The 16,450-nt window shown below is 38.1% G+C and overlaps 1 protein-coding gene across 4 annotated transcripts in view; it reads right to left on the minus strand.

Moving 5' to 3' along the window:
• The window catches only part of ABCB11 (ATP binding cassette subfamily B member 11), an 89,310-nt gene that overhangs the window by 53,589 nt on the left and 19,271 nt on the right, over positions 1-16,450 (minus strand). For all 4 annotated transcript variants that reach the window (XM_053215234.1, XM_053215235.1, XM_053215237.1 and 1 more), the window contains 4 exons: positions 8,299-8,386; positions 6,558-6,691; positions 4,760-4,931; positions 1,822-1,946 (listed from right to left, as the gene is read on the minus strand). In XM_053215234.1, coding sequence (XP_053071209.1) covers positions 1,822-1,946; positions 4,760-4,931; positions 6,558-6,691; positions 8,299-8,386 — 519 coding nt within the window. The remainder of the gene's footprint in view (positions 1-1,821; positions 1,947-4,759; positions 4,932-6,557; positions 6,692-8,298; positions 8,387-16,450) is intronic.

Raw genomic sequence — 16,450 nt, forward strand, 5'->3', positions numbered from 1 at the left:
GAAAGCATTTGAGTCTATGTCAGCAGCAGCAACTCAAGTCAAAATATTCAAAATAGGCACAGTGCAGTGCTTATACTCAATGATCATAATAAAATCACCCCAGACACATAGCGCCTTCATGGGAAGAAAATGACGATCGCGTCCACGTACGCGTCCACGTAGTTATTTTGTTTCTTTCAACCCGGCAGTGAAACATGTTGAAGGAATGATGCCTAACAAAGCCTTATGGTTGGTTGATTACCTCTGGGATGAGAACAGTGTGAGGACAGTGAGAACTTTACCCCAAGAGAAAAGAATTTTCAACACAAATGTTTGGACATAAGGGATCTAGTACTATTTGTGCTTGAACTGTGTTATTAAGTCATGCGGCATGCTTTCTATCAGCAAATGATGTAATTGCTTCCCCCTAGGTTTGAGACCTGTGTTTGCACCAACTCATCTCCATACGCCTATCTGACCTGTGACCAAGAATGCTATGTCGTAACATGACCCATGACCCAGCCACAGGACGGGGATAACTATGTAGATATCCAATTCAAGCACTAAGCTCCAGTGATTCTATACTCTGGCCATTAATAACTGGCATGGTCTTCAAGCTCAGACACTCTGTAACTGCCTTCTTTTATCCCCAAAAATAAATTCACGGAGAAAATTTCCCATTTCATGGGACAAAAATGAAGGTCTATTTTATGTTACTATTTTCAAAACATTTACATTGCTACTTTCATCAACAATGATTAATATCTTTTATGGTGGAGGAAGTATGCTACTGAAATTTGTTATGAGAAACAAGGTAACTTCACTCTACAAACCAAAAGACACAAAACAAAAACAAAAAATAAGAAAAGAGGCTAAGTAGAGATTGTAAATTCTCTTTTCTCTTTGGTAGCAACTGCGAATGACATCATCATTCTGGATCTACTCATTAAAAAGAGTTTAAACTGGAGGCTGTTTTATAAAATCAGTACCTGGCATATGGAATGTTGTGCTTGACAACTGTGCTGTTTTACTCATTTAGGTTTTTATTTTCATTAAGAACTAATCTTCCAGATGGGCACCTGGGTGGCTCAGTCAGTTGAGCATCCGACTTCAGCTCAGGTCACGATCTCAACGTTCTCAAGTTTGAGCCCCGCATCAGGCTCTCTGCTGTCAGCGCAGAGCCTGCTTTGGCTCCTCTGTCTCCCTCTCTCTCTGCCCCTCTCACACTCATTCTTTCTCTTCCTCCCTCTCTGTCTCTTTTTTTATAATAATGCTTACACCTGAAAAAAAATTTAATGTTTATTTATTTTTGAGAGAGAGAGACAGACAGAGCACTAGCAGGGAAGGGGTAGAGAGAGAGGGAGACACAGAATTTGAAGCAGGCTCCAGGCTCTGAGCTGTTAGCACAGAGCCTGATGTGGGGCTCAAACTCAGGATCCAACCATGAGATCATGACCTGAGTCGAAGTCTGATGCTCAGCTGACTGAGCAACCCAGGTGCCTCTGGAACTGCATTTCAGATCACTCCGTGATCTAAACAGTGTTACAGAGGTTTAGCGTGTGTATGTATCCACCACCACAGTTGAAATAAATATCTAACCTAAAATAGCTTTCTAAACATCTCCCACTATAACATTTTCAAAAACACACAGCTAAAGGCTTGGGGGTCCTTGTAATGCTAATGCCCCATCTAATTGCTCCCAGCTGCCTCTGAAACAGAAGCTCCCTCAGGGTAAATAGACCTAGGTAAAAATCTGCCACTTTGTGCAAAATGGGGAAGATTTCAGGGTGGTATGCCAATCAACAGAATTCTGGAAAGTGGCAGACATTTCAACGAACCAACCTTTCAACCTCTTTTTTCTCACCACCAAAAGCAGCCACTGTTCGCATAGATGAAATGACTTCATCAGCCACTGACCCTGCTTTGGCATAGGCCTTCAATTCATAGTCAGTAAACTTGGACAAACTCTAAAATCCAAAAGAAGAAAACAAGACGTGAAGACCAGGTAATTAGGTAAGTCAACCTGTCACTCAGTAAACATGTGGTGGGTGTTACCAATACAAAACTAGATTCTCGCTGTAACCATGTTCACCAAGGGAAGAATTGCATCCAAGTTTGATCTCTGTTAAACCCCATCCATGAGTGTTTGGTTGCCAGCTTATTAAAATGATTCCATTAGAAGTCAGCCTCAAAAACCTCTCAGAATAAGTCCCAAAGAGGGCATTCAGTGAGACCACAGTGTTTCACTCATTATGCTGATGAAGGTTTTAAGTGAAACTGTGTCCCATTTCATTACTATTGGCCACAGACCATTGCACAGTTTGTGGACAAACACCAGAGACAGAGACTGGTGGTCCGTGCAGGTGCCATGTTAGTCAGTAGAATGGGGGAGAGGTCCCGAGTATGCAAAGGCGTGATGCCACAGAGGTAATTCCACAGGAGAAAGCTCCAGATTAATATTACACCATTTGACTCAACTATAGGGGCTCAACTAGCTTTGCTCTTTACAGAAGGAACTAAAAAGACATTGCCTTTAATGTTTAACAAATTACTTTTTCTAAAATTGGACTTGGATTGAGTTCTAATTAGAATTAATCACCAAAGAAATCCCTGTCACAGATGAAGATACCAAAATGAATAAAAGCAAATATTGTAAAAGATCGACTCAGAAATCTAAAAAATGTATACTACCCAGACTAAAGGAGTTTATCTTCCAAGTTTTTCCAAACTCTTAGCAGCAAAAACCTTCACAAACAAAATCTTAAATGGAGGTTTTGGGTACAAAATAAGTAAGTGTGTAATTTTGTTATAACATATTTATGTTACAAGTGCACACTTCGTAAGTTGTGAATTGAAAAGGCAACAATAGGGAAAGTAGGTCTATTTTCATCAACATTAAAATCTGAATTTTACGGACGTTACCAATGACGCTGCAGTTTTTACCACAAGCTTCTTTTAACTTATTTCTAAATTATTCATTGAGGAAATCAAGTAGTTGTGAATGTTCATAGTTTTATTGTAATGGCTCATGAAATAATCTCAGGATACTTCAGTAAAATTGATACAAGAGTTTAAAAGATGTATATGGGAAAATATTTAATGATCACTCATGTTTCTCTTGGTTAAATATAAAAGTCAGACACAGGCATAAAAAACCCACAGTAATGTGTAATATTGATATATTGCCCCCTCCTGCTCTTTTGTGTGTGGGGGTGGGGGTGGGGGTGGGGGGGGAGTCCTGCTCTTGAATTAGGCCTAGTGAAATTGCTTGCATCATTTTACACAAACATGCACAGACTTGAATTCAAGAAGAAACCAGTGCAGAGTTACAGCATTACAAATCAGTGACACACTGACAAGAAGTTGAAATACGGGCACTGAGATAGCAAGAGAAACTATGCTCTAAGCGTGTTAAAATCAAGCGAACCAGGCTACATCTCTAACATGTTAAATGAGACATATGATCCATCTGAGTATGGATGTTAATTAATTACAGGTTTGAAGAAAGAGATTCAATGTATTGGGGGTGGGGGGAACTGAATTAAATGTTTGCAGAATCCTGGAAGATCCTCTGAGGAAGGGAGGCTTGGTAGGAAGGACTGTGGTGAAGCTTGTGTGATATGGTGGATTGGAAAAAAATAAAAGCTTATAACTCTGTAGCAATTAATTCTGTGCCAGATGCCATGCTAAGTGCATAACATGGAATATGCCTTGAATCATCCCAATTACTTTGGGAAGGATTAGCCTTATCTTAAAGGTGAGGAAGCTAACACTTTGACAGGCTAAAAATATCTTTCTTGAGCCAGGTGGTAGAACCAGATGATGGACAGTTGAGGGGAGTGAGCTCTTTGCTATTGTCACTCTGTACTACCTGGGAAATGTTTGAGTAATATAGTCGGTGGACTGTAGAGAATATTTTGCTAGAAAATATTATCATGGAGATTGGTTTCCTGTTGCTCAATGATGTGCGTGCGGCTTTTCACCTGAATTCTATTCTCATTTACAGTAAATTATTAGTGTGCCTGATCCCATGAGCTGCTATCAAATGTGTCTGCTCTAAAAGCAGAACATAATTTCTTAATCCTTGGGAGTGTTTTTTAATGGGGATGACTCAAAATTCCTACTCCTACGTTTTTTCTTAGCCTACATACCTGGGGAATGGAAACTGATGGGGACATTGCTCAGAATGGGTCAGGTAACCTCTGTCTGAAACTGATCACACAGCATGGAGAACACAGTTGTGAAGGTAGAAATCTGCATTAGGTGTTTGTTACTGAGCTGGGTATGTTTGTTGGGCCTTTTTGAGGAAAACGTCAGAGCTTTAGAGACCATAGGAAGCAATAGGCATATCAGAGAATGGGTGGGGGTTTTGGAGTCAGACTCCCTTGTATTTGATCACTTGCTAGCTGTGTAGTCCCAGACAAGTCCCTTTACCTCTCTGAGCCTGCATTTCTTATGTCTAAAATGGCATTAAGACTTTATAAGATTGTTGTAAAGATTAGAGACAATATATATGAAGTTCCTAATAGTGCCTGGCAAAATAGTAAATGCTCAGAAAATGTAGTTGTTATTGTTATTAATACAATAATATTTATGTTATTAAAACATCATCAATCCCTGATCTGTGTAATGTTATTGGATAGTGAGGAATAATCAAACAAAGTAAACTGAAACAGTGATAATATTGACTAAACATACACAGGAAAAAGGAAACAAGTTTCACATTTCTGGCTGTTTCTCAGCACAAAAGTCTTGGAGAGAAGTGAGAAGACATTCTTACCAGACCAATGATGCCTGCTCCAATCCCAATAAGAGGGCTGACAGAGATAATAACCAAGGTCAGTTTCCAACCCTGGTAAAATCCCAACAGGAACCCACTGATGCTTGTGGTCATGCGCTGAATGAAAATGGCCACTTGGTCAGCAATGGCATCATTGACTTTATTAATATCACTAGAAACAAGAGGGGATTTGATCACTAAAACTGCACTTGGTCAATTCAAATGTCTTGCTGAGAAATCCCAGTCTTTCCTTTCTAAGTACTCTTGTATCTGTACCCCGTTGCCCGTGGGAAACAACAGCCTTGCACGTTTTGAAACACTTGATACAGCTTGTGAGTTCGTCAAGTCTCTTTCTCCCTCACAGCCAAGCAAGTTTGTTCTCAACCCAGCTTTCCCAACTGGTGTCCATTCAGTGTTGACAAAGACTTTTAGGAACCACCTTATTTGTCTCTTTCTTTCTTAGGGCTCATATCCTTGGTCTGTCCTAACAAGCTCTTCTTTCCTTCTTCATACCTGCTAAATCCTTTCAGCCTCAAGGAAAAACCCACACACCGCCTAGTTCATAAAAACATATATAATCCCCGAGGAAGAAGTAATATCTTCCTCCCTGTGTTTGCATAGCAATGTAATTAACCTGTGTATGTGTGTGTACATGTATGTAATTATTGCATTCTGCTTATAGGCAATATAGAATAGTGGTGAAGAGCACAGACTCAGGCCAGCTCTGAATTTGAACACAAGCTTCTCCTGGGCTAACTTGCCTTACTTAACCTTCCTAGGCCTCAGGTTCTGTCATTATGTCCATCTACAGATGAGGATTAGTTAATATAAGTATAGTATGTAGAATAGTGTCCGTGTGTTGTAAGCTATCAGTATGTGCCAGCACTGATTATTTACTTGTTCGCACCTTTTATCTCTCCTACTAGGCTGTAAGTTCCCTGAGATCAGGAATTCTGTGGTTTATCTTTATGGTTTGCATAGAGTAAATCCTCCAGAATACTGGTTGAACATAATTATGTTACATTCATATTCCTGGGAATATTCCCATAATCTCTTGTTTAGATGGAGCCAGGAGGGTTTAGGATTTAATAGCAACAAAGGACCTTTGCTATTACCCAGAGGTTTGACAGTTGTATTATAGCAAGGGTAAGTGTCTGTTCAAGGTCATAGTAAGTAAGGGGCAGAACGAGTGCTCGAATCTAAGGGTTTCAACATTTAGTCTCTTATCTTCACTATACTGTACACTAAGTGTCTCTCATGAGACCTCAACGTTCAATTCAATAGGGTTCAATTGGTTCTAATTACTTAGGGCTCATTCAGAATGACTGGAGGGGAGCTATTAATGGCCCCAACTGGTATTTACGTGTAAACTGGATTTGAATTCAGTTTTTTAGTTTGAATCTTTCTCGAGCTATTTTGGATTTTTCTTTGTCTTTGTTTTTATGTGCAGAAATAACCTCAACAGAGCAAGATAATTCGTTCTAATTGTATCATTTTTCCTTATTGATCCATAGATTGTGACATCCCTCAGTCTCTCTTTTGGAGGCCAAATAGCCCTAGCTCTTTTAACTCTTAAGGGCCTACAAACAAAACTTTAGTATCCTGGCTATCAACTGTTAAAGATCATATTTGATGAAATGTTACCTATGGAAAAAACATGCTACCTGTAAAAGCCCGACTTAAGAGACAAAATGTATCCAAAATAACTGAAAACGTGTCTCCAATTATTTAACTTAGAAACAAGGGTTCTATTATCCAAAACTCACACATACATTAGGACCTCCTACCGACCACTTACTCGGAAAGTCTTGTGTTCAGCTCTCCCACGGAATTGCAGTCAAACCATCCCATTTCCATTCGCATTATTTTCCTAAAGGAAATTTTTCTCATATTCTGTATCTGATGAGCTGCAGCAATCACCCAAAAGCATATCTGAAAATGAAGCAAGGAATGTTTGGCATTGCAGTGTTAAAAATATCCGTGGATTCCTTCTCTTTCCAGAAGAAAACGCTTTCAGTATGAGTGCTGAGAGAAAGAGGAAAGCGATTCGCAGAATGCCGCGTCATGGGAGCTGCGGTGTGAGCCGAGGGCACCTGCTGCTTCAAGCGGGGATGAGCAGAACAGCTGCGGAAAGGGAAGCCGAAGGTTCGGGTGTGAATTTGGCTTTGCCACGTGTAGAGCTAACCTTACTGAGTGCCACTGACTGCGCGAGTAAAGGAAAGCTCACAGTGCCGAAAAGAAATTCTTGCTCCAACTTTTGCATGCCGTTTCTGAGTGTATTTTTCCCGAGAGGCCTGCCAACAAGCATGTTTGTATAGTTTCCAGGCTATTGGACAATGATTTTCAGAGAAAGTAAGACAAAAGTTATGACATAAACAGGGAATCTCCTGATAGTTTTCCCCAACCAGATGTAGTCGGGTTGTCATCAAAATGCCCAGTGCCAGAATGAGGGAAACTGATTCATTTCTTTTTACAGTGAACATGAACTTCCTGGAATTCTTGAATGAATGGAGATTGAGGGGAATAATTATTTTCTTTCTACAGAAAGAAGGCAAAAGATGAAATATTTTTCTTCTTTAATAAGGGTTAAGCATGGGGCACCTGGGTGGCTCAGTCAGTTAAGGTCTGACTCTTGATGATTTCAGCTCACGTAATGATCTCTCAGTCTGTGAGTTCGAGCCCCACATCCAGGCTCTGTGCTGACAGTGTGGAGCCTGCTTGGGATTCTCTCTCTCCCTCTGTCTCTGCCCCTCCCACACACACTCTCTCTCACTCTCTCAAAATAAATAAACTTTAAAAAAAATAAGGGTTAAGTAACTCCAAGCCCTCCCATGGCTTAAATCTAGAATACACTCTAGATTCAGTTTACAGAATTTGAGTTGGAATACAGATTGGTGAGATTTTAGCAAAGAAAGAGAAAAAGAAAGTCAAGTTTACTTTCCTCCAACTCCTCATGCCTGCCTTTCTCCAGGGTGTTCATATTCTCATTACAAACACATCCACAATTGCCTTTTTTTTTTTTTTGAGTTTAGAAGAAAAGATAAAGTCTAGGGGACAGGGAAGGACAGGGCATTGAAATTCAATGTCTATTCATTCACCATCTCTCTAGGCAACTGCTTATGTTTTTCTCCCCATCTGAGAGCAAGAATCCTTCCCCATTCTCTCACCCACCCCCATCTCCAAGTAAAACTGTAGTCCTTAGGGTATCTGAACAACTTAAAAGTTAAAGAGGGGCACCTGGGTGGCTCAGTGGGTTGAGCGTCAGACTTCTGCTCAGGTCATGATCTCACCGTTCATGAGTTCGAGCCCTGTGTCCAGCTCTGTGCTGACAGCTCAGAGCCTGGAGCCTGCTTCGGATTCTGTGTCTCCCTCTCTCTCTGCCCCTCCCCTGCTCACATGTTGTCTCTCTCTCTCTCTCTCTCAAAAATAAATAAAAACATTTTTAAAAAATTTTAAAGTTTAAGAGCGTACTTTGCATTTCATTGTAATGTATTTGAACCCAGAGGTTGATCTATAAATAAAATGAAGGTGCTACTCACTTGAATATATCCTGTGATGAGTACTGACAAAGCGATTCCAGCATAGTAACTGGCAAATTTGATCATTTCACTTTCAATGTCCAGCAACCTTCAAAAGAAGGGGAGAATATTAAGATTCAGAAGTCGCCTCAGGTTTACCAAAGATAACATTTGTGGGTACAGAGGAATTTAAAATATAAAATATGGGTAAGCCCTCTTATCTATGTAGAATTATAATTCGATCTAACCAAATCTCTACATAGACCTCATGGTACCAATCCCAGCAAAGATGCCTACCCCCTTCATCTTTATAGGCAGAACTAACTCATTGGCAGCTGCTGGAAGCCAGGGGCAGTAGATGGCAGCCCAGGGCTCTGTCCATAGAGTCCCTCCACTCATGCTCATTGTGCAGTGATGGAGCAAATCACCAGAGAAAGGTTTTATAAAGCCAGACAGGTGTCCGAAAAGACACTGGTGAGAGGTGTGGGCTATAAACCAGGAAGCTTACTGTACCTCCTCTAGGAATCTAAGCCAGCTTTTCAGCTCTTCTATCTCAAAGTGACATTGTGAAAAATGTGTGTGTTTCATCATCCCAAAGAAAGAGAAAAACACTTATTAGCCCAGGCCTTCTGCTGACTACAGCGCATGAAGTTTCACTCTCTGGCACGATGTCTAAGATGAACCCAAAGAACTTGTAGAGAATAGCTAGAAAGCCCTAAAGCATTTTTCCAGCACAACTATCACGCTGTGGCACAGGGTTTGGGATTCACAGGGGCAGTGAGGGGAAGCAAAAATTATTCTGAAATTGCTTTCAGAAAATAAATAATTTTATAATTAGAAAATTAACATAGATTGATAACAGTTCTGACCCTTGAGGATGCTCTAAATGATATCAAGTCCATTTCGTCTTTTTTTAATGTTTATTTATTTATTTTGAGAGAGAGAGAGAGAGAGAGAGAGAAAAGAGAGAGAACATGAGCAGGGTAAGAGCAGGTGGAGAGAGAGAGAGAGAGAGAGAGAAAGAATCCCCAAGGAGACTCCATACTCAGTGCAGAGCTGGCATAAGGCTCAATCCCACCACTGTGAGATCATGACCTGAGTTGAAATCAAGAGTCAGACGCTTAACTGACTGAGCCACCCAGGTGCCCCTTGAGTCCATTTCTTTAGAATTGGAAAGCAGTGTCTTCAGCAGAGATGCTCTCATCCTACATGCTTTCTGCTTCCCATCAGACCTTCCTCTTATGACCCAAGCTTGAATTGTTCTCTCCCTCTACTGAACTTGGACCAAGTGTTGAAGTACAATTTCTTTAATTCAGAACAAACTATGATTCTGCGACAGATTTTAATTGCCATATTGCACTACTATTCAGTATCTTTATTGAAAATATTTGTTTGTTTTGCTAGATTGCAAGCTACTTGAGGGTAAGAGCTTGGTTTAAGCTGCTTGTTCACACTGCCTGAACCCTTGTACAATACCTGACACATAGCAGACCCAACACCGCAGTGTTTCTTCATTTTGCTTTGACTTTTAAAATACTTATGAGGAAGGGATATGATTGCTTTGGTCAACCCCTCTGATAATCTCCAAACCAGCTAATATGTCTGTTCACCACATTCCCAGTCTTTCATGATGGTTGAAAGGGAACCCCAAGCATGGACAAGAGCTAGAAAACTTACATCCACAATCGGAGGCTCTCACAAAGGTTAAGTATCTCTGTACAGGGTGTATAGTGAAATATTGTGAGGAAAGACTTCTAAAGGACAAGTTAGTCCATATTGCTAATTTTCTGTTTGTGACATGAAATTTGGGTGTCCAAAAACAGACAACTATGAGTATTTGTTAGACAGTTTTACTTAAGAGTTCCTGTGGTGCGTTCCTTCTCCAGACACTCTAAGCAGAGGTGATAAAAGGTGTCTCTGTCAGTTATAAACAAACCTACTCAGACTGAAAGTACTGAGCACAGACCCAGATCCAAGATTTATTGGGGCAAACTCCCAGAGAATTATATAGGGGATGGTGTGGATAAGCACATGAGTAGTTTATGATTCTGTTCACTCTTGAAGCACCCCAGAGATGAATGGTTAACTTTTTTATTTTATTCTTGGGAATAAGAAGTTATTAGGGTTTTAGAAACTACTTGTGAATATTTCTGGAACAACAGAACAGATCTATCAGAAAAAAAACTGCCAGGAAGGAAAAGAGCAGGCTGCTTTGGTTCCTTTCAGTGCACATCAAATTTTCTTTTATCATCTGGTGGAAAGTTTTCTTGTGGCTGTAAAATCCTGGAAAGGATTCTTTAAAGTGTGGGGGTGATTTGGACCACCAAATGGGCGCCTTTCTTTTTAACAGCAAAATTGACATACATTTACTAGAGTAAATTCAGATTCCCTTGGTTCATTTGTCTAAGGGAGAAGAGGGCAGAAAGATGGCAATTAAAGGGGAAAGGTACGAGATATTTTACAAATGATTAAGATATAAGGGATTCTTACCTTGCCCTTTATGAAAAATAAATTCACCATAAAATCAAATTACTCAATTTATACTTCAAGGTTTCAGATTTACTAAACCCAGAGGGTTTTCATTTTCAATACCTAGGAGGTCTTTATGACAGGGTGCATTGCTTAACATGGAGTCTTCCTTTCAATGGTTTTCATGCATGGTAGACCCAGTAGTACTGACACTGTAGAGTGAACATCAGTGGCAACTCACAACTGACCACCACAGGTTGGCAGGAATGTGGCCATGTCCTACTCTCAGAATGATGGAGGCTCTGTATTGTTTAATGCACGGGACATCAACCTGTGCACAAACGGCTGATCACTGAGTAAAGCTGCTCTGCAGAACACCCATACACGATGGCTTACTGCCAGAATGGCTAGAGAATCTATGACAATTTCCAGAATGGCTAGAATTCCCTTTCCGAGAATCTATGACAATTTTTTTTCACCCAGGAAGCCATTTGTTTGTTTTTCATTAAACTTTTCATTCCGAGGCAATTGTATATTCTCATGCAATTGTGAGAAACAATACAGAAGCATTATATATGCCCTTTGGCAATATCTTGCAAAACTCTAGGACAATATCACAACCGAGATGTTGGCATTGATGTAATCAAGATCGGAACATCCTCATCACCTCAAGGATTTTCATGTTGCCTTTTTACATCTACACATGCAGCCTCCACTCCCCCCTTAACCCCGGGCTATCACTCATCTATTCTCTAGTGCTATAGGTTTGTCATTCAAAGAATATTATAAAGTGGAATAAAGAATATTATGTAAGTGGAATCACACAGTATATAACTTTTTGGCATTGGTTGGCTTTTTTTCACTCAGTATAATTCTTTCATCAATTATTTGCTCCTTTTCATTTTCAAGTACTATTCCGTGGTATAGATGTATCACAGCTTAACCACTCACCCATCGAAGGATGTCTGGGTTGTTTCCAGTTTTTGCCTGCTACAAGTAAAGTTTCTATAACCTTTGTGTACAGGTTTTTGCATGAACGTTAGTTTTAATCTCTCTGGGATAAATCCCCAACAGTAAAATTGCTGTGTTATATAACACTTGCATGTTTATTTATTTATTTATTTATTTATTGCCAAACTGTTTTCCAGAGTGGCTGCGCCATTTTGCATTTCCACCAGCAAGGTATAAGTGATCCAGTTCCTCCACATCTTCACCAACATTTGGTGTCATCACTATTTTTATTTTAGCAATTCTGATAGATTTGTGCTGATGTCTCATTTTGATTTTAATTTGCTTCCCTAACCGCTAATGTTGCTGAGTATCTTTTCATGTGCTCATTTGCCATCTTTATATCCTTAGTGAAATATCTTTTCATGTGTTTTCCCCCATATTCTAATTTGAATTTTTCTAACCACTGAGTTTGGAAAGTTCTTTATATTTTCTAGATCTTAGCCCTTTGTTAGATACATAGTTTGCAAACATACTCTCCCAGTCTGTAGCTTTTCTTTTTCATTCTCTTAACAGGGTCTTTTGCAGAGCAAAAGTTTTTCATTTTGATGAAGCCCAATTCATCAACTTTTCTTTTTATGGACTGTACTTTTAGTGTCAAGTCTAAGAGCTCTTTGTCTAGCCTTAGACATGAAAATGGTGAGCTACACATTTTTCTAAAAGTTTGGTTTATTTTTTACATTTAAGTCCATAATCCATTTTGAGCTATTCTGTGTATGGGTTCATTTCTTGCCTATGGATGTCCAATTATTTAGGCACCATTTGATAAAAACTTTGTATTTCCTCTATTGAATTTCTTTTCCACCCTTGTTAACAGTGGGACATATTTGCACTGGTCTATTTGAGTTCTCTATTCTGTTCTTCTGTCAATACAACACAACCTTGCTTTAGCTATATAACATATCTTGAAATTGAGTAGACTGTTCCCTCACACTTTATTCTTCTTTTTCAAAGTTGTTTTAGACATTCTAGTTCTTTTTTTTTTTTTGACTTTTCATATAAATTTTAGAGTAATCTTGTCTCTATATACAAAAATATCTTGCTGAGTTTTTAATGGAAATTTTTATTAAACCTGTATTATCAGTTTGGGGGAAATGAGATTTTTCTTATACTGAATTTTCCAATTCATTAACAATATATGTCTCTTCATCTGTTTAGATCTTTGATTTCTTTCATCAGGAGTTTACATTTTTCAGCATGTAAGTCCCGTATATGTTTTATTAAATTTACAACTAAATACATTTTTAAAGCAATTTTAAATGGCATTATGTTTTGAATTTTGGTGTCCACATGTTCATTGCTAGTATGCAGAAACAGTACTAAATTTTGTATATTTATTTGGTATTTTATGACTTTGCCAAACTCATTTACTGGTTCTAAGATATTTTCGTAGATTCTTTGGGATTTTCTATGTCCACAATAATATCATCTTCAATATAATTGGGTGTATTTCTTCCTTTTAGGTCTGTATTTTGTTTTCACTTAAAATGTTTTTGGTTGTAATAAAAAATACATAACATAAAATTTGCCAACTTAACCACTTTTAAATGTATAGTTCAATAGTGTTAAATATTAAATCAGTATTCCTTTCCTTCCTTATTGTATAGTCTAGAACTTTGAGCACTGTGTTGAATAATAGTGGTGAAAGCATATATTCGTGCCTTGTTTCCAGTCTCAGGGAGAAAGCATTTAATCTTTCACTTTTTTTTTCCTTACTTTGTTTTTATTTTAAAAAAAATTTTTTTTAATGTTTTTAATGTTTGTTTTTGAGAGGGAGAGAGAGAAAGAGAGACAGCATGAGAGGGGGAGGGGCAGAGAAAGAGGGAGACAGAAAATCCAAAGCAGGCTTTGCGCTGTCAGCTCAAGGTTAGACATGGGTCTGAGGCCCGCCACCGGAAGATCATGACCGGAGCCGAAGTTGGATGCTCAACCAACTGAGCTACCCAGGCGCCCCTCAATCTTTCACACAAAAAAGCTGTGGGACTTTTTTGTAGATGTTCTTTCTTAAGTTGAGGAAGTTCCTTTCCATTACTAGTTTTCTGAGAGTTTTTGTTATGAATGGGTGTTGAAATTTTAAGTGCTTCTTCATCTTCAATGAAGATCATCATGTGGTTTTATATATTAGCCTGTTAATGTGGTAGATTTCATTCACTGTTTTTCTAGTACTGAACCACATGTGCTTCTCTAGAATATACTCTACTTGGTGTGTAATTCTTTTTTATATATTGTTAATTCTATTTGCTAGTATTTTGTTAACATTTTGCATCTATATTCATGAGGAATATTAATCTGTGGTTTTCTTTTTTTAATATTTTTGGCTGGCTTTTGGATCACAGTAATACTAGCTTCATAAAATGAATTAACTACTCCCTCTTATTATCTGGAAAATATCGTATAAAGCTGGTGGTAATTTTTTTTTTTTTTTTTTGAAACATTAGGTAGAATTCTCCAGTGAAATCACATGGGCCTGGAGGTTTCTTTTTTTAGAGTTTTAAAATTATAAATTCAATTTCTTTAATAGGGCTATTCTAATTATTTGTATCACATTGGGTGAGTTGTGGTAGTTTGTTTTTGCAAGCAATTGGTTCATTTTTCTAAGTTGTCAAATCTATGTGTGTAGACTAGTTACAGTAGTTCCTTGTTGCCCCTTTGATGTTTGCAAGGTCTACAGTAATATCTCATCTTCCACTCCCAGCATTGGTCATTTGTGTCTTCTCCCTTTTTCCTTTGTCAGTTTTGATAAAGGTTTGCCCATTTAACTGATTTTTTTTCTAAGAACTAGATCTTTGTTTCATTGATTTCCTGTATTGTTTTTTTTATTTTTATCATACCCTCTCATCTGCTTTCGGTGGACTTATTTTGCTCTTTTCCGAGGTTCTTAAGTTGGGAGCTTAGATGTTTAGTTTGAGATGTTTCCTCTTTCGTAATGTATGCATTTAGTGCTGTAAATTTTCCTCCCAGTACTGTATGAACTGTGTCCCACAGATTTTTACATTTTGTGTTTTCCTTTTCATCTAGTTCAATTTTTAAACTTTTCCCTTGACACTTCCTCTTTGACCTATGAATTATTTAGAAGTGTACTGTTGGATTCCCAAGAATTTGGGGGGTTTTCCATTTATCTTTCTGTTACTGATTTCTAGTTTGATTCCATTGTGGTTAGAGAATTCACTCTATTATTTCAATTATTTTATATTTTATTTCAATTATTTTATATTTATAAGCAAATTGAGGTTTGTTTCATAGCTCATAGGGTATGGTCTGTCTTGGTATGTCCTCTGTAGGCACTTAAAAAATGTGTATTATGTGGTTGTTGAATGGAATGTTCTATACATGTCGTTTAGATCCTGTGGCTGCTGGTATTTAGCTCTTTTATATCCTTGATAATTTTATGTCTAGTTGCTCTTTCAATTGTGGAGAGATGGTAGTTAAGGGTTCTACTATATTTTTGATTTGTCTATTTTTCCTTTCTGTTCTGTCAGTTGTTGCTTCACAAGTTTTGCAACTCTGGTGTGTATACACTTAAGATTGCTGTGTCTTCCTGCAGATTGACTTTTTCACCTTTGTATGATGGTCCTCTTTGTCTCTGGTAAATTTCTTTATTCCAAAATCTAATTTATCTTATATCAGTATAGTCATTTCTGCTTTCTTTTGACTAAGGTTTGCATGAAAAATCTTTTTCCATGGACTACTCAAACTGTTTTTATATTTTTATTTCATTTTATTTAAGTAATCTCTACATCCAACATGGGGCTCAAACTCACAACCCCAAGATCAAAAGTCACATACTCTACTGACTGAGCCATCCAAGGTGCCCTCAAACATTTTTTAAAATTCAAAGTTGATTTACCTGTAGTGTTTTTGAGTATATCTCTTTGTATAGCTTTTTTAGTGGTTGCTCTAGGAGTTATGTTATAAATATAATATATATATATATATATATATATATATATATATATCGCTTATTATAATCTGCTAGTGTCATTTTACCAGTTTGTATGGAGTGTAAAAACACTATCTCCCTTTATATACCTTTATTCTCCTCTGTTAATACTATAATTATCTTTAATATTTCCAAATCAAATTCACATCAAACAATGTTACAATAGGATGATATCAAACAGTGTTGGCAGTTTTTACTTCCACCTTTAAAAATAAGTCAGAAAACTCAAGCGGAGGAGGAAAGTCTACTATGTTTACCCATGATTTTGCTTACTATGTTCTTCCTTCTTAATGTCCAAGATTATTTTTATTATTTCCTTTCTGTTCAAAGAGCTTCCTTTAGCCATTCTTAAGTAAGTCAGCTGGCAATAAATTCTCTGAATTTCCCTCGTCTGAAAATGTCTTGATTGTCTCTTCCACGGAGGTTGTGATGAATGTCCTCACCCTCTGATCCCATGCAAGCAGGCAGAGAGAGAGGTTTCTCTTTACAGTGGGGGTGCTTCAACTCTACATATTCTTCACTGACACCACAGAGGTGGGGTGGGAGACAGACACAGCAGGGGCTCAGTGATACCTGGTAAAGGTGGAAGTCTAGGCCCAACTCAACCTGTGCTAGCATGGGTAAGTGTGAGGTTATGTAGTGTTTTTTGTTTTTGTTTTGTTTTATTTTCCTGTGGTGTTGGCTTGAGTAGAATAGTGATATAGTTATTGCCTGAGATTTTTCTGTTAGGCTGCCTCTTTGTGGTCTACTATCTAG

This window comes from Acinonyx jubatus, chromosome C1 (genome assembly GCF_027475565.1).
Source record: "Acinonyx jubatus isolate Ajub_Pintada_27869175 chromosome C1, VMU_Ajub_asm_v1.0, whole genome shotgun sequence".
In the NCBI taxonomy this organism is placed as follows: Eukaryota; Metazoa; Chordata; class Mammalia; order Carnivora; family Felidae; genus Acinonyx; species Acinonyx jubatus.